Source organism: Eleutherodactylus coqui, chromosome 2 (assembly GCF_035609145.1).
Source record: "Eleutherodactylus coqui strain aEleCoq1 chromosome 2, aEleCoq1.hap1, whole genome shotgun sequence".
Taxonomy (NCBI): Eukaryota; Metazoa; Chordata; class Amphibia; order Anura; family Eleutherodactylidae; genus Eleutherodactylus; species Eleutherodactylus coqui.
This window is the reverse complement of record NC_089838.1, coordinates 314,528,053-314,546,040: the sequence shown is the minus strand read 5'-3', so window position 1 is coordinate 314,546,040 and position 17,988 is coordinate 314,528,053. Positions and strand designations below refer to the sequence as shown.

Genomic DNA, 17,988 nt, shown 5'->3' with positions numbered 1-17,988 from the left:
TACTGGTAGACGGACACCCTGGGGGCCGCAGAGCCGGAGCTGCACGATTACAGAATCTCCATTAATGGGTTGTGCTTCCTAGTAAACAAACCAGCGATCACAGCGGCCCGTGGAGCAGAGCCGTACCTTTCATGATGGAGCTCTACCACAGATTGTAAACCGGGAACGTCTATGCGAGAATAGAACCCATTGACTTCCGTATTTTTGACGCAGATTTCAGTTGTGCAAAAAAGCCAAACCGCAGTGCGCTCGACTTCTCTGTGCATTTGCACACCCAAGGTCACCATAGAAGTCAATGGGGGAGGCGGTGGAGGGGGGCAATATGCAAGGAGATGAGTAATATGCTGTATCATTCCACTAGAGTAAACGCACATCTGGAACTCAGACAAATTAACAATTTCAAGGGTCTTTATTTGCCGCGCGCAAATGACCATGAAGACACAAACCACAAGGCAAGTGAAGAAAAACACAGAAGAAAACAAACAAAAAGACTTCTGCTTTCAGTATTTACCTGCAAACATCTGGCTGCAGTGTTTGTTTGTTTTTTTTTTGTCAGTAAACCGGGGAAAAAAAAGTGTAAAAATGTCAGGTAAAAGGGCACAAAAATGCTCAAATCGGTGAATCTCCAAGCCGTCACATGAGGAGGACGGCTCTACTAACCATTTGGCCCCGAGCCGGAGATCACTGCACATTGGACCAGCAGCTGGGACTGATTTACTTTCATAAATCTCTGGCGCCCCCTGGTGGTATATTGTGGTGACGCTGGTGATAATGGTGCAGGAAGGTTACAAGTGTGAATTATAGTATAGGGAAGTGAAGAGAAAGTCTTGTGATCGGTAAAGCCTGGAGAGAACTCTGATAAATAAGGCTACACTGCAGAACTTCACCCGGTGTTAGAGTAGTGCATCTCATTGCATCAACAACCACGATAGGACAGTCTGCAGTTACCGCACCATCTGAATGAGCCCTTAAAGGGGTTTCCCATTACTGGAGATTGCTTCACTCTGTCCTTCCTGGTTGCTGCCGACTAGGTCATGTAGCCGGTGATTGTGAAGCCATTTTAAATGGGAGAACCCCTTTACCTGCAATACCATGCGGCTATTTACAGGCAAATTGCTTTTATATGTGCTAAATTACAGCAAGTCTGGAAAGTCTTCAGCCCCCGGTCACTTCTTCTACATTTTAGGTTTTTGTCTTTTGCAATTAAAAAGAAAAGAAAAAAAATCACCTTCCCCCTCATTCTGCGCTCGGTGCCCCATAATGATGAAGTGATAACAGAATGGGGGAAATCTTTCTAATTTAAAATTTTAAAAAAACCTGACATAAGTATTCACACCCCGTACTCAGTACTGAGGTGAAGCCCCTCTGGCAGTGATGCCAGCCTGCAGTCTTCTCTGGTTTGATGCCACAAGGTTTCCACACCTGGATTGGAGGATTTTCTGCCGTTCTTCTCTGCAGATCCTCCCCAGCTGTCAGGTTGGATGGGGGCCGTCTGTGGACAGCCATTCTCAGGTCTCTCCAGAGATGTCCGATTAGGTAAAAGTCAGGGTCTGGCTGGGCCGCTCAAGGACATCCTGGCTGTCGGCTTAGGGTCATTGTCTTGCTGGAAGGTGACCCTTCTGCCCGGTCTGAGGTATCTTGCGCTCTGGATCAGGTTTCCATTAGCTCTGTACTTTGCTCCATTCAGCTTTCCCTCCACCCTGACCGGTGTCCCCTCCCCCAGCATGATGCTGCCACCACCAGCCTTCACTGTAGGGATGGTATTGGGCAGGTGATGAGCGGTGCCTGGTTTCCTCCAGACATAACACTTAGCATTCAGGCCAAACAGTCCCATCTTGTTTTTTTCAAACCAGAGGATCTTGTTTCTTACAATCTGAGGTCCTTTAGCTGCTTTTTGGCAAACTGCAGGCGGCTTTCATGTGTCTTTTACTGAGGAGAAGCTTCTTTCTGGCCCCTCTGTCATAAAGCCCAGATTGGTGGAGGCTGCAGTGATGGCTGACCTTCTGGAAGTTTCTCCCATCTGCACACAGGATCTTTGGAGCTCAGCCAGAGTGACCATTCAGTTCTTGGTCACCTCTCTTACTACGGCTCTCGTCTCCTGAGTATAGGGCTCATTCACATGGCGTATGTGTAACATGCTGCATGTATTCCGCAGCGTTTTGTCTGCCGTGTGACTATTTTTTATTCCCCACTCTGTCTCATAGTGGCGTTGCATATTAAATACCGCGCATACACAATGCATTGTATATGTACAGCGCTTTATACACAATCCATAGAGAACAATAGGGCTGTATGAGCTTACTATACAGCAAAATAGAACATGCAGCAAATGTGAATAGATCAATGTACCGTACTTACATTGACTCCATTCACCACGTATTACACACATACATCACACGCGTAATACATCATAAAATTACGCTTGTGGGAATGAGCCCTTAGTTTGGTGGGTCGGCAGCTCCAGGAAGAGTCGTGGTTGTTCTTTGTCCATGTAAGAACCATGGAGGCCGCTGGGCTCTTGGGAACTTTCAGTGCAGCAGAATGTTGTGTAGCTTCTCCAGATCTGCGCCTCCACACAGTCCTGTATCCGAGCTCTACAGGCAGCTCTTACCTCCTCATGGCTTGGTTTCGGCTCCGAAATGCATTGTGCGCTGTGAGACCTTCTATAGACAGGGGGGGGGGGGGGGGGGGGGGGGGGGGGGGGTCTGTCCAATCAACTGAATTTACCACAGGTGACTCCAATGAAGGTGCAGAAACATCTCAAAGATGATCAAAAGAAATTTCCCGTGTCACCAATATGTATTCTGGGCACATTTAATGGGTCACTAAAGCTAAAGTCTCTCACATTGAGGAGATAGTCACATGGTGGAAATTTGCCGAGGATTCTGAATCAGATCCGTGGCAGCTGTTTGTCCCATTCACTTGCATGGGAAACTGCACCAGTCTATACAATGGATCTTTTTCCATATGTGGGGTGAAAAAATAAATAGTGACGTCACTTCTTGACACCAATTCAATGTTGGGAATCGACTGTGCGAGGATATCCTTACTGTGCATTTTGGGTACATAAAACGTTTTTTGATCACTTTTATTGCATTTTTTGGGAGCCAAAACAAACAAATTTTTTAGACAATAGCGATCATAGGCAATGGCAATCCGGCAAGCCAGTATCTGGCGTCCTGTTGCCATGGCAACCCATCAACCCTCCGCAATTACATTGTGAGGTTCCACTGATGCCCAAGAGAGAGTGCGCTCCCTCTGTGAGCGAAATCTGAATGCATTTATAAGTGTGTATGACAGCCAAGTGTCCCAACCCAAAGTATGAGCATTATAGGACTCCATCATGCCCAGACTTGGGGTAGCCGTGGTCGGGCTGGGACACTTGTCTGTTATACGAATGCATAAACGCGTTCAGAATCTGCTCATCTGTCGCCGGCCCTTTAAGAGTCTCCATCAGAATTGTCCAAGCGGATACAACCTATTATGCACCTCTTCTGTTACATTGCAGGGGCAGCATTAGTACCAGATACATGTTTCCCCATAGGCAAGGGGCTCCCACTTCCCATTACCAGGATCTATACACATAAACGCGCCCACAGTCCTCGGCACGACCCCCGCCATGGCTCACCTCTGCACTAAACAGGTTCACAATGAAGACAGACGTCTCTCTCTCCTCTCTTTACGAGGACGTCATCATTTTATTTAAATTTTTGCCCCACAACATAAAAAAAAAAGTAAATGTATACAGAAAGATACAAGTCAGGCTGGGCGAGGTATTTCATCTGGTTTTAATTTATAACTGTTTGAAATCCAGTGACACCGACACACATACATACAGCTACCACTGCCGGGCCCCTCCCTGTGCAGTGCGAGAAGGGGGAGGGGGACGCGGCTTTTATTTTGACCTGTTTTTGTAAAATACAGTACTAAATGAGTGGATTGCTAACTGCATGCATCCACGGCTGACACTACAGTGATTCCCAGACTGTAACTCAAACAGTACTGCCATAATAAAAAAAAATATATTTATATATAGTCAAAAGTCATATTCCTCTTAACCTATCCTGAGAGGCCTAGTGGTGCGGCCAGATAGTTAATGCTTTTAGAAGATGCTACAGGCGGTTCGTCCCTACAACTCCTCAGTTATATAAATATGGAAGAATTTTCATTTTTGTACAGTTCACTACATTTCAGGCTACCCGTTAGCGTCCTACGGAGAGAGAAGAGGGCGAGAGGGGGGTGGCGGAATAGGCGTTCTGGTGGCACGCAGTGGAATGAGACATGGCGTGAGAAGTCGGAATGTTCTGCGAGTATCAGTCTTCTTCGGTGCCGCTTCCGGAGCGGTCCTGCCAAGAGGAAAACAAAGCATTGAAGTATTGGGAGGGTTAGAGCAGATGAAGATATTCATTCCCCAACGGGTAAATATACAGGTGCTGAAGCAAATACAAGCGCACACCAAATTGTGTGAAATTTGGTGCGGATTTACTGTTGCGGGTTCTCATGAGAATTGGGTGGGGAGGTGGGGTGGGGGGGGGGGGGCTGAAATCCTTAAACTTAATGCAACTTTCTGATCTTGGACAAAAATGGCAGCACAAGTTCTCCGGCTATCTGATGCGCATCGTGCATTAGTCTAAATCACCACAGGCCACTTGGATTAACCATTGCGGTCCATGTGAGCAGCGCTGGCCAGTCAGAGCTGCATGTAGCGTCTTAGACTACCCATGCATACTACTACACAGTTTGCATCACGTAGTCAGGGAAGCTGTTCGGCCATCTTTGTTTTCTCCAGGACTGGAGGGTCGCTTTAAAATTATTATAGTCGGCCAAGATGGCTGACGCTATTTTCCAACTAAACGACCCACTGCTTTGTGATTGGCTAGTAATGCTCATGTGAGCAGCGCTGGCCAGTCACAGAGAAGGTACAGTGCATTGCATTGCAAGCCCTAATACTACCAATGTACTATGAGTGATTTGGTAGGCTAAAGATGGTGACCACCATCTTGGCAACCCAAACCAACGGTACCGAATAGCCGACAACAAAATCAGCTAAATTTACTCCCTCCGTCCTCCGGTGCAGGGAGAGAATGTTATTGTAAAGCTGGATGATTGTTTTAAAATCAGGACTGAATCCCAGCAGAGAAAGTAATGAAAACTTTCCCAAAAGTTTTTTTTTTTTTGGTGAAATTCAACATTAGCAAATTACATAGAAATAATAAAACATATTTAAAGGATTGTCCCACAGAAATGGTTGATCTGGAGAAGCCTGCAGTGGTGGAACCAGAGCAGCGGGTATAGCGTGGCGGTGAGCGTGTGTGACCACTATTCGTTCAGTGACACTGCGGACCCCAGTTCTCAGGATCAGGGAGTGTCCCAGCAGTCAGACCCCCACAATCTGGACAAGAGACAACCCCTTTAAAAAGGCAAGCCGCCATCAGCTTTAAGCCTCATAAACTACAATGTGTGGCTCAAAATGTGAGGGAACAGAAAGTCCAGGGAGCCGTTTTATACTTGCTGGGCGCCCCGTTCCAGCCCCAACGTGACTCCTCTGTGCGCACACCTCCGATAAAGATGAATTAAAAATGTGCACGCAATGTTTCAAGCTATTGTCGCATGCCAACCTTACCGGGACACAGAGATGAAACACCCTCCCGGGTGCCCTGTTCCTTAACCTTTAAACCCCATATCACAGTTTATGGGGCTCAAATAGTTTCCCTACCTATACCAGCTATGTAGCAGATCTTACATACTAGATTTTGCAACCCCCCCCCCCCCCCCCAAAAAAAAAATGCAGCACCCATAGTGCTGAAACAAGCAGAAGTTGTACATGATGGACGACAGTAAAACCTATTCAAATCCTTAGACCACCAGACTTACCTCTTCTTGGTCCTCTTCACTGTCATCGTCGCTGACTACAGGCTTGGCTCTGCAACCTCGGCTGGTGCGCCTGCGCCCCTTCATACGCTCCTGCATTTTCTCCTTACGTCCCAGTTTAATTTTCACCTTGACAGAGCGAGCTGCGAGATAGGACAGAGGCGGCATAAGTTACATGAGCCTGTAAGCATCTGACTGGTGGCGGATGGGGGCACGTAAAAGGGAAGCATTGCCTAGCAGAGGTCTGCAGGAGGCACACATGAACCCAATGCATCAATATAATGGCCGGCGCCACTAACCAATGTACAAGAGAACACTGCAGGTGTCCCAGGGGCAAAGGGAAGACCACCTAGACTGACCACATGTGCGTTTCCCATGACTCGCAACAAGCTGTCCGATCATTGCTATGGGACACAGTTCTAATATGGCACAATTTAGGTAGCATTTACCACTAGAGGGCAGCACTCCAGCCAAGTAAAAACACAAGCCATAAGGCGGTACTCACACTCAGATTCTGACCCTTCCTCCTCCGCTTCCTCATCCTCCTCGCTCTCCTCTCCTTCACTCTCCTCCTCCTTCTCAATCTTCTGCCTAACACTGGTGAAGACCGACTGCAACACGATGGAGTCTTCATATATCTGCAAGTCACAAAGCATGTCATACAAGGCAAGCGAGCTTCTGATGTACTCCATTTAACCCATGGAGGACCGGAGCAAGTTCTATTTTCCTCTGTGCATTCGTTCATAGTGTATGAGGCTTTATTTTATGGGACGAGGTGTATTTTACGTAGAAGCCATTTTTGGTAGATTAATTTACAATTGTTTTGACAAAAGTTCAGAATAAAACAATTCCACTGCAGTCTTTAGTTATCTTTAATGGCAAACACTGATGAGAAAGGTTAGGAATTAATATTACCAGTTGTTACAGTCGAGCTGATGCCAAATATGCTTATTTCAGATTTTAGGGGGATCATCATGTACATATATAACATCCCATTCCCTGGGATCCTGGCCAGTCTGCCTATAATAGATACGGGTCTTGATTGCATCAGAGATTTCTTCTCTTACTTTGAATGCTGCGATCAACATTGATTACAAAATTCAAAAGGCCAAGAGGGAACCCGTCACCAGGGTCATGGCACCTGAACCACAGGCAGCATGATCCCCACACAGGTATGTAGATTGCGGTCATGCAAGTCTTTATCTGTAACACCGTACTTTGGATCCACTCAAGAAGGAGCTCAGTGTCATAGTGGCGACGCCACGCCAACCGCTCCCTGCCTGGATCTCCTAGAACTGATAACTGTCAGTTTGTGTATAGGAAGAGAACTGTCACCCAGGATGGTGCAGCGCAGCCCACATGACTCCAAACTCCATCCGGAGTGGATCATAAAAGTATGGCGTTTCAGAAGAAGACCGACGTTATTCTAAGGAAAGGGGCGCATTGTTGCTTGGGGTTCCTCTAATAAAAAAATTAAAAAATTGGGGCATTACCACTTATAAACATTAGGTTTTTATAGGCACCAGATGAGAGCAGTCTAACGTCCATCCGGCAGCTCAACCAGCAAGGCCGAGAAGACCGATCGACTCACCAGAGACCCTTCCAGGTTGAAGGTCTGTGCGTTCTGACACAGCAGCATGACATCTTTCTCCAGATCATTCAGACTGCGGTACTTGTGATTCCTGATCCTCTCCTGTGGGAAAAACAGCAAGTTCTTACATTAAAGGGTTTTCCCAAGACCCCACCGACCAACTACTAATGACGTATCCTGAGGATTGGTCATTGTCAGTTTAGTCCTGGAAAACCCCTCCGTTTATAGAAAGCCAGTGGTGCCACCAAGGTTCAGAGTGTTCCTCCACCAACCTTGATCTTCCTGAAGTCCACCGGCTTCCGTATCAGTTCATAATATTCTGGAAGTTCTTTACGTGATGGAAGCTGGATGAACACCTCGCTCAGCTGCCGCCCGTTGCCGCTGGGGGAGGAGAAGGTCAGTCAGTCCATTATGTTGTTTAATATTCCAAGAAAATGGTGGGGGGGCTGAAGACCTCACCTGTCCTTGTACTTGATGACAGCATCTACGATCTTCTTCATCTTCTTGGTGAGGTTAGGAGGGTTGGGGGAAAGCTTCTCTGCCGGAGGTCGCCCTCTCTTCTTCTTCCTGCCATCATCCTCCTTCTCCCTGTGTCGCGTGCTGGTTGTTGGAGTCCCAGGGTCCACATCTCGTTTCCGCTTACGGGTAGTTTTCTTTTGACGAACCTCTTCCTCAATCTCTTCTAATGTTCCTTCCTCAATGGCCTGCAGAAAATTAGCTGCTTCGTTACAGACAAGGTGAGTGGACATATATTTGTTAGGTCTGAAAAAGCGGTTCTCTCATTAGACATTTATCCCCTACTGACATGATGGAGGTATAAGTGTCTGATCGCTGGGTGGCACACCCCATGTTACTGCTGCTCTATTCACTTCCCTGGGATGGAGGAAGTTTGATGCACTCAGCCATCGGCCCTACAGAAGTGAACAGTAGCACACATTCACATGAGGCATTCATGGTGTGCTGTTCTCGGGATTGCTGGGATGGGGGTAAGTATCTTTATTGGGAAAACGCATTTAACTCCAAATTTTATAGTTTTTTGCTATTATGCACTATTTTTAAGTTTGTAAAGTGTCATAGGACCATGGGGGGCATCAGAAGAGGTCTAGGGGCAAATTATGGTAACATTGTTCTCCCTCTTTACAAGTCACTGGTCAGACTCCACATGTGATAAAGTGTATGGTTATGGGCACGGATACTCAAGTAATAAATGGAATGGGCAGCCTACAATACCCAGAAAGGTTATTAAAATTGGGGTTATTTACTTTTGAAAAAGTCTGAGGGGCGACCTAATAACTATGTATAAATATATTGGGGGACAATACAGAGATCTTTCCCATCATCTATTTATACCCAGGACTGTGACAAGGGAGCGCCCTCTAAGTCTAGAGGTTAAGAAGGTTTTTACGTAGAAGGGGGTTCTTTATGGTAAGAGCAGTCAGACTCTGGAACTCTCTGCCTGAGGACGTTTTGATGGCAAACTCACTAGTAGAGTATAAGAGGGGCCCGGGCACCTATGTTGAGCAATACAATATTACATGTTATATCACTCAGGAGGGTCGGTGATCTGGGGATTATTCTGAATGCTAGATTGGAGTCAGGAGGGAATTTTTTCCCTTAACTGGGGAAAATTGGCTTCTACCTCATTCTTTGTTTGTTTTTTGCATTCTTCTGGATTAACACAAGGGGGTAATGGGCTGAACTGGATAGACTGGGATCTTTTTTCAGGCCTTACATACTATGTTACTATCCTGACCCCCATAAAAAAAAATTGGTGCCATGAGAAAGTTTGTTTATTTTTCAAGTGTATCGTGTAGTTTCTATTGGTATCATTTTGGGGTACATACAATTGCTTTTCATTCTATTTTTTTTCTTGGCATGAGGTGACCAAAACAGCAGCAATTCTTGCACTTTGCAATTTCTTTTTCTAATAGTGTTCACCATTAATATAAATCAGACTTTTACAAGAGCAGCAATACCAATTATCATTTATCATTTTTATGGTGTTGATTTTTTGAGTGTATACTGGGAATTTTTTATTTGGGTTTTTAAATCTCCATTGGGAATATACTTTTGGAAAATACTTATATGGAATAAAATATGCTTTTGTATAATGTATATTTAACATCAGCCTATTAAGTCCTGCCAGAGGCAGCGCTTAATAGGCCAGGATCCACAGAAGGCCCAGGAGGCTTCAGGCTGCCATGACAACAGATCAGCATCCCACAATCTAATTGCAGGAGGGCTGATGGGGAACAGAAGGAACCGCCTCTCTCTATCTAGCCATTTAAATGCTGTGGTCAGAGTTAGCAGCCAGGTGTCAACCGTATTGGACAGCCGGCACTGACCGCACATGGTGCAGGCTCTGCTCCCGGGCTTGCTCCATACTAACCCCACGCAATCCAATGTTACTGGACATCTGATTGTTTAACCTTTTGGTGCATTAAAATATCCAAAGCATTGCAGCCCGACACAAACCTTCAGCCATTGCTTCTCTGTGAGGGAGTCGCTGTAGTCCACTTCCTTTCGGTTACGAGATCCACGCCCAAACATCTTCTCCTCCTCCTCTTCACATGTCAGACGCTCCACCTCAGCATCGTCTTTAATGATCCAGGATGGAAGCTCATCTTCCTCCATTAATCGGGGTTTGCGCTTAGGGTTGCGGGCTTCTTCTCGCCGCCGATCTAGATCCATTCTCTAAGAAATAAAAAAGTGAAAAAGGTGAAAAAGAGGGAAAAGTTTTGGCATCATCGTATAACGTGTAAAACCATTAATATCTGGTTCGCAGGACTACGGAGTAACTGGGTCATTGGAAATATAGAAAGTACAAACCATGTTTGTCATGTGACTCACCATAAATAAATCAAACTCTTCCTCATGTCTTGCGATCATCTGATTGACAGTTTCATCATCTGGTACCTCATCCTCCTCCTAATGGCAAACAGTTCCTTAGTTAGTATAGGTGTATGGAAAGTGTAAGAAACAAGTGGGGGAGCAAAGATACACGTGCAGTCTACTCGCCCCTCACCTCGTCTTGCTCCTCGTGCTCCAGGATGGCCTGCAGGAAGGCTTTCCTCTCGTGGCTGGAGGATTTCTGATCAAACATACCAGCCTGGATAACTTTCTGATCCACATTAAGCTTGTATTTAGCCGCCGCAAGGATCTTCTCCTCCACGCTGTTCACCGTGCACAGACGCAGCACGCGCACCTCATTCTGCTGCCCGATACGGTGAGCACGATCCTGTGCCTGTAAATCCTACAAGAGTGCATGGGATTAGGCAATGTACTACCACCAACCATAGTGCTTGTTAAAGGGGTTTCTACACTAGGCTAATGATAACGATAGTCAGTGGTGGCCCGTCGCTTGGGATCTTTGCCGGTCAGCTGATTGGAATGACAATGGCGCTCGGGTCCCTACAGCCCATACCAGGCACAGTGCTGTATACTGTATAGTGTCAGTAACAGGAGTTAGTAATGGCATCTGCCTAATTTACAAGATTATCTGCTCCATGTAAAATAATATTTATATATACATACGAAAACCACTTTAAATTTTAGATACCGTATATAAATGTGACAATGCAGGTTCAACAAATTTAAAGCTACTGGCAGATACAGAAGCTTTCTGGTATATCCCCTTCAATGTAGTAATGAGCACAGCACCACCTTCATCCATGTGGCTGTGTTCAGTACTACAACTCAGCTCCATCTAAAAGGTGATGTGCCGAGACATAAAGTTATCCCCTATCCATAGGATAGGAGCTGACTTTATGATTGATGCGGTCCAACCTCAAGGACCCTCACTGATCCCAAAAGCCCCCACATGAATTAAGACGTCACGCCTAGATGTTTCCTTCCCATTTGTTTCAATGGGATCTTCGGAAATAGAGTTTAAGTGCTCAGCAAACTCCAACTGAAAATAATTTGTATTTGTGCGACCGACGCTCCCATAATGCAGAGGACCTTCAGGACCCCCATTCACAGATTGGTGGGGATCCAACCAGTCTGACCTTCAGCACTGATAGTTATCCCTTATGTGAATAGGGGATGACTTTATCCTGGGACAACCAAATAGTTACACCCGACTACCACACATACATTGGCGCATTGTAAGCTCCAACCACAAGTATCACTGCATACCTGATGTGGATTCCAGTCGCTATCAAATATGATAACTGTATCAGCAGACTGCAGATTAAGACCCAAGCCACCGGCACGGGTGCTGAGCAGGAAGATGAAGTATTCTGCGTGCGGCTCATTGAACGTCTTTAATAACATCCCACGATCTTCTGCTTTTGTGGTTCCTGGGGAGCAGAAAAAAAATAATAAAAATCACCGCCCATAGAAGAAAACCACCGACACACATGTGCGCATAAGCATCCATGTAGAATGTACCAACACTGCAGAATAATAGAGAAATACTGCAACTGGTGGGCAGTGCAGCCTGATGCATTATAGCAGAGGGCATACGGGGGTAACCGGTCCGTATAATCATGGTATGAGCAACACATGTTTTAACCTTAAAAACTCTGCAGAACTCATTATTGACTCCACTAAAGCTTCTAATATACCAAGTTTTCCAAGCCTTGTTGTCATGGCAATATGGTTTGGTTTACACACCATCTAATCTGAGGTATTTAAAGCCACGATAAGCAAAGTAGTCTTCCATGATTGTCATGAGTGTAGTCATCTGACAGAAGAGCAGAACTTTGTGGTTGGTGGCTCGGAGCTTGGGAAGGATGCGGTCAAGTAGCTCAAACTTTCCAGAGGCTCGGTAGAGGTCCTGCCTATGGAAAGGGAAAAGAGAATGAAAGGGTTCATCCCAGATCTACGGGCTGGTCATCATACAGTGCAATAGCTTTATAGTACGCAGTACTCACCCCTGCACAATGCCTCCTGTGAAACCCAAGTGTTCAGAAAAAGACTCCTGTAAAAACAATTAGTCCAAATAAGCGCCCTCTACTGGTCAACTATAACCCACCTCCATCAAGAGCACATTTCCAACTCTTAAAAGGGGTTCTTCAGGATTTTACTATTGTTTGATAGGTCGTCAATATGTGGGGGTCTGCCACTTGGGATCCCTGCTGATCAGCTGATCCCCCAGATTTGTTGTCAGCGCTTGCAGCAGAAAACACTATTCGTATTGATACGCAGGCAGAGCTCCCACCGAACTCAATGACAGCGGTGCCTGCAGTACCAAACCTGGCATACTATTCGGAAGCGCTTGTCCGTCGGCTGCTCAGATCTTGCACACCAGCATAAAATTGCTTGCCGATCAGCTGTGAACAGAGATCTGTGCGGCCACCAACGTCCACTCAATGGGGACCAACGATTGATTGTTAATAGCGTCTGAAACAGTTCATGTAAAGGCCCGTTGGAGGCGCTAATCACATTGTTCAGCACTCGTCTATCAGGAGACTCTGCAGTGTAAAAGCCTTATCTGCTATGTGGGTACAAGTACCAAACCATCTGCAGACTTTAGCCTAAACCCTTCCCGCACCTTGATGTATTAGCACATCAAAGGCTTTAGACCGCTGGCGCACAGTGTACATCTACATCAAGGTGATCGTGCGGGCACTCCCACTGTGCCCACGTAGGCAACCAACCCTTTGATTCTTACAATCGTCACAGAGCGGACATGAACTTTACACAACTTACCTCTATGTGCTGGAACATGTATGGGTGGTTGCAGATCTTCCTAAGCTGCATGATGGTATTCATGAGGGTCTTTGTACCACCTTTACCCTGCGAGAAGAGGAATCACCCATCATGAACATTAAACGGCACTTTCTATGTACAGATGAAGATGCAGAGGCAGAAGAGTTACCTTCTTATCCTTCTCGGATCCATCCGTGAGGAGAACACCCTTGGCCTGCATGTGTCTGTACAAGACCCTTTGTAACGCAGACATGTCACATTTAATCACATATTCCACCTGAAGAAAGAAGGCAAAAGTCGTGCAGATATAGATTAGTGCCACAAAGGTGGTATCCGATGGATCATCAACATGATAGTGACACAGTAGATTACAAAGGATACCCGTCACCTGAGATTGGGGTTGGTCAAAACACTAGAGGCGCTCCCTGTTCAGAGGGGCTCCCCAATGAGAAGCTGAGCAGAGGGGCCCCGCGGCTGAGACCTCACTGACATGTCAGTATAGCGGGGCTGGTCATGTATACAGTGAGCCTAGTGCTGCAAAAACATAAGGACTACTGACCTTCTCTGGAAGCTGAGCCTCCACCTCCTTCTTAAGTCTCCGCAGTAAGAAGGGACGCAAGACTTTATGAAGACGGCGAATGATGAGGATGGTTTCTTCTTCATTTAAATCCACCTGGAAAACAAGATAAGTCATTCAATCACAATCCAGTGATCTAGAGACTGGATCAAAGACAACGCCTGTAAATTACACCAGGGCAGTATGTATTTGGACAGCACTACACATCCCAGCCACCCCCTGATCAGGGGCTTCTCGTGGGGTTAGTCTGGTAACGATCCATTTGGAGGAGAACGTTCAGATCTTCATGCAAGCAACTGTAATTCAGGTCCCGTACCGACAGGTTACATCCTGCATCTTGCGGAGCAGCCAAGACTTTGTGCAGTTCGTCTAGTGAGCCGCACGATGATCACCGCTCTGCTCCTCAGGAACACAACACACACCAAGACTGAGGAGAACAGGAGCCGATCGCAGGGCTCAGACCCTTGCAAGAGGATGTACCATATACTAAGGAAGCCAAGTCCCATGTAGATAAAGTAGTGTATGATGAAGACCTACAACTTACTAAAATGCTTTGTGCGTTTATGGCCTCACCATGGGGAAGATCTCCGTTGTCGGTGCAGTGTCTGTAGACTCTAGGATGATTGTTCCTACCTACACTGATACACTGTAACAAGCTGCAGCTGTGTGAGCAGCACCACCGCTGTACAGGCTTGAGTCTCTGTTACTAAGTGGAAGCTTTATTTGCTTACACCCAATGTAAAGTGCAACGTACAGATTAAGCTTCATTTAGTTAACATTGGAGTGGCTGGCACCAAGCATTGGAAGGGGCACACCTCAACAAATGTGGCACATTTTGGGCTGCCTGAAAGTCAGAAAGTAAAGTCTCTGTCTGCTATGAGTAACATTTTGGCCACCTGTACATGGGCGTAAATTCCGCGGTGGGATTTCCCGCAGAATTTCCGCCCGTGGCCGCTACCAAGAGAGGCCGCGGGAGAGGCGAGTGCCGCGCTGGTCCCTGCAGGGGCTGGGGTTGGGTCCCTCGCAGCAGGATCCGATCCGGCCATCTGCAGGCGGCCTTCCTGTCTTAACCCCTTCCTGCTGTAGAGGACGTACATTTACGTCCTGGGGCATGTAAGAAGAGAGATCGTACGGCGTTTATTACAGCTGACACCCACTGGCAACAGCTCTGATAAGCCTCGTGGCTGATCGGAGCCGTTAACCTTTTAAATGCCGCTGTCATGGCAGCTGAAGGCCTTCTGAAAGGCCCCAGGGCTGTCTTAGCAGAATGCCTATTAAGCCATTTTTTTTAAAAGGGTGGAGGAAAAAAAACAAATTGAAAAAGGGGTCATATTTGGCCCTTTTTTTCCGCCTTTGGTAAACTTGGCCTAAAATGTCATATATTTTGTACATGTGATGAGTGGCAACATTTTTTTGTTGCAATTTACTCAAATTCATTGATAAATGTGGGTTTAGTATTGGTTTGTTTTTTACAATTATTGGTCCTCGGGGTGCAAGAATAAATACAAACTGTTTTTTTTTGTTTTTTTTAAACCCATGCAAGGTTTATATTTCTGTCCGTAAAGGTCTGACATTTATTTTCATCTAGAACATGACCTACTTCATGGAGCAGCGCTGGGGCGTCGGGGGTGGGGCGGTACTCAGGTCTTTTAATCGTTTATTATTTTGTACAATACTGTTTTATTCTTACTTTTTTGTGATTTAAAGACTTTTTGGGAAGGACACAATTCCTTTTTACATTGCATACTTCTCCAGTCTCAGCAGTCGAAGTTACAGGGCTAGGCTGGATGTGGGTAGACCCAGCAGCTCTTGGAAGCAGCGCTACTGCTTTTATGGGTCACATGATCTCGGGAACCAATCAAGGCAATGATACCATTGGCTTCATGGCAGACTTGGCAGTCCTAAAGAGCTAAAATCTACACTCAATGCAACTTTTAGATGTTGTCCAACAACTGGGATATCCGTTTGCTAACAGTTCTGCATGTCACCTACCAGAGCTAACTAGATAGCACTCTTCCATTATAATGGACATAAGTAAAACCTCTGAGGCTGGGGGAGTAAGGGGGGACAGTTCTCCAGACGTGGCAACTGCCATCTCACATATACTATAGTATGTAGTGTAACTGCTTGGATAGGGGGCCAATGTCCCTCTCCCGTGCACATACCTTCTCGCCAGTCATTGCAAACGGAGCGTTGAACCACTGCTCAAAGGTGCTGCAGCTTTTGAAGATGGTTGGGAGCAGGAAGTTTAGCAGAGCCCACAACTCTGGCAGCTTGTTCTGTAGTGGAGTCCCGGTGAGCAGCAAACGACGTGGGGCGACGTAATGGGTGTTTAGGACCTGCGTCAGCTTGCAGTGATGGTTCTTCATGCGGTGACCTTCATCCACAATCATGTATTTCCAACGGATCTAAAAACACATTAAGATCCAAGTCATAAAATCGAAACGATGGAGTAACAAAGCCAAAACCATAATGGTTTTCCAAGAGGAGGCAGCTCTTACCTTCGCCAAGATGTGCTTGTCCTTAATGATGTATTCATATGTAGTGAGAAGAACGTTAAACTTTCCACTTCGGAGGGTAGGAACAAAAGCGCGACGAGCAGCAGGAGACCCCTAGAAACAGAAATGGGGTGTTACAGCTTACTGACTAGCAGTGTATGCCAAGGAGAGTGGCAAAAGTAGAAGTGTGTTACCTTGTATGACACCTTCACCACAGATGGCCCCCACTTGTCAAACTCATAAACCCAGTTAGACAAAGTCCTGGAGGGAAACAACAAAATAGGGCAAATGAGACAAATCTTATCCATGTGGCTTCTAAAATGTTGGAGAGACGAGATGTTATCATGTCAATAAGAGACGTCATTTTATGTAATGTCCCCCATGTGCCCGCTTCATTCATTTAGGAGACCCCGTTTATGGAGTGCGCCAGGTCCATTAAAGGGGTTCTACCAAAACGGACTCATCTATCCGTAGGAGCAGTGATAAAAGTTGATCGGTGGAGAGCTCACTGCTGAAACCCCAACTGATCCTAAAAAAAATAAATAAATAAAAATCGGGCTCCCATGTCCCCCTCTCATCTCACTGCAGGCCCTTTGCAGTGAGGAGGAGACTGAATGAAGCGATGGTCGCGCATGCATGGTGCCAGTCCATTCATCTCTAATGGCACTTCTGGAGATGGCCACGCACTTGTACTCTGCAACGACCATCAGCACCAATGAAATAAATGGAACAGTGCTGCACAAGCACAACAGTCATGCCATTCAATGCCTATGTCACTGCGGGTGGCCCGGCCCAGCCAATATAGCGCCGGGTGTTTTTACGCTGGGCTGAAAAAAATAGTCCTGGAACTATCTTTTGGGCCGGAATACGCCCCCCCCCCCCCCCCTCCGCTCACCTTCCTGCTCATTCTTTGCAATGAGTGGGGGGCGGAGCTAAGCGATGTTCCATCCCGCCTCCTGCCATTGCTGGCTGCGGACAAGGGGTGGGATGTGGGCGGAGCTAAGCTCCCACCCTCTCCCCGCCTCTTGTCCATAGCCATCAATGGGAGGAGGCAGGATGGGCCATCACGTAGCTCCGCCTATGCCACCCCCCATTGCAAAGAACAAGCGGGGAGGAGAGCAGAGGTGAGCCTGCGAGGGGTAGGGAGGGGAAAGGGGTGACGGCATGGTAGCCTCGGCGTATGTGCGCCGAGACCCATGCTGTCTGAATGGGCGCACAAACGTTTGATTTGAGCGCCCGTACACCAGTTTTCTATCTCTCAACGTAGCGTATATTGGCCGGCCGTGTAAACGGCGGCTGATATACGCTCGTGTGAAGGAGACCATAAAAGGGATATTCCATTTATTAACACCGGTCACCAGTATGCTCGGTCAGAACTCCAGACAACCAGAGCCCCGTTAATCCAATATTTATCATCTTTGCAGGTGATGTTACAGGTGATAAATATTAGATTAATGGGGCTCCAACAGGGCGGTGGTGGAGTGGTGGCCAAGCAGGCTGGTGACCGGTGTTAATATGGGCTTAAAGGAGTAATCCAGTTATTAACACGGCCAATATTCTCCTGTGAGTTCTGTCCGTGTCGGAGATGGCCTGAACTCGCATGGAAAATTAATCCAGTCATTTAAACGGGTTCATTAACATGAGTGATTTTTCAATTGGACTGATGGTCCTATTTTTGTCCAAGTCTCGCAGAAGAATGGACAGGTAGCGTCCAACATGTGGCGTCCAGCAGATCACAGATGATGTGGAGTTGGCCGTGTAATGTGCGATGCGAGTTACTGCTGAGAATCTCTGAT

At 46.6% G+C, this 17,988-nt stretch overlaps 1 protein-coding gene across 1 annotated transcript in view; it reads right to left on the bottom strand.

Moving 5' to 3' along the window:
• Positions 1–3,770: 3,770 nt before the first annotated feature.
• SMARCA4 (SWI/SNF related, matrix associated, actin dependent regulator of chromatin, subfamily a, member 4) overlaps positions 3,771–17,988 on the bottom strand; it is a 40,931-nt gene continuing 26,713 nt past the window's right edge. Inside the window, exons 17-34 of the mRNA XM_066593614.1 lie at positions 16,387–16,453; positions 16,196–16,306; positions 15,860–16,102; positions 13,677–13,790; positions 13,287–13,394; positions 13,118–13,204; positions 12,340–12,386; positions 12,080–12,246; positions 11,600–11,763; positions 10,488–10,715; positions 10,313–10,390; positions 9,938–10,156; positions 7,922–8,166; positions 7,735–7,843; positions 7,463–7,564; positions 6,377–6,509; positions 5,875–6,014; positions 3,771–4,346 (exon numbers count right to left, since the gene is read on the bottom strand). Of these exons, the coding sequence (XP_066449711.1) occupies positions 4,314–4,346; positions 5,875–6,014; positions 6,377–6,509; positions 7,463–7,564; positions 7,735–7,843; positions 7,922–8,166; positions 9,938–10,156; positions 10,313–10,390; positions 10,488–10,715; positions 11,600–11,763; positions 12,080–12,246; positions 12,340–12,386; positions 13,118–13,204; positions 13,287–13,394; positions 13,677–13,790; positions 15,860–16,102; positions 16,196–16,306; positions 16,387–16,453 (2,395 nt within the window). The 3' untranslated portion in view covers positions 3,771–4,313. The remainder of the gene's footprint in view (positions 4,347–5,874; positions 6,015–6,376; positions 6,510–7,462; positions 7,565–7,734; positions 7,844–7,921; positions 8,167–9,937; positions 10,157–10,312; positions 10,391–10,487; positions 10,716–11,599; positions 11,764–12,079; positions 12,247–12,339; positions 12,387–13,117; positions 13,205–13,286; positions 13,395–13,676; positions 13,791–15,859; positions 16,103–16,195; positions 16,307–16,386; positions 16,454–17,988) is intronic.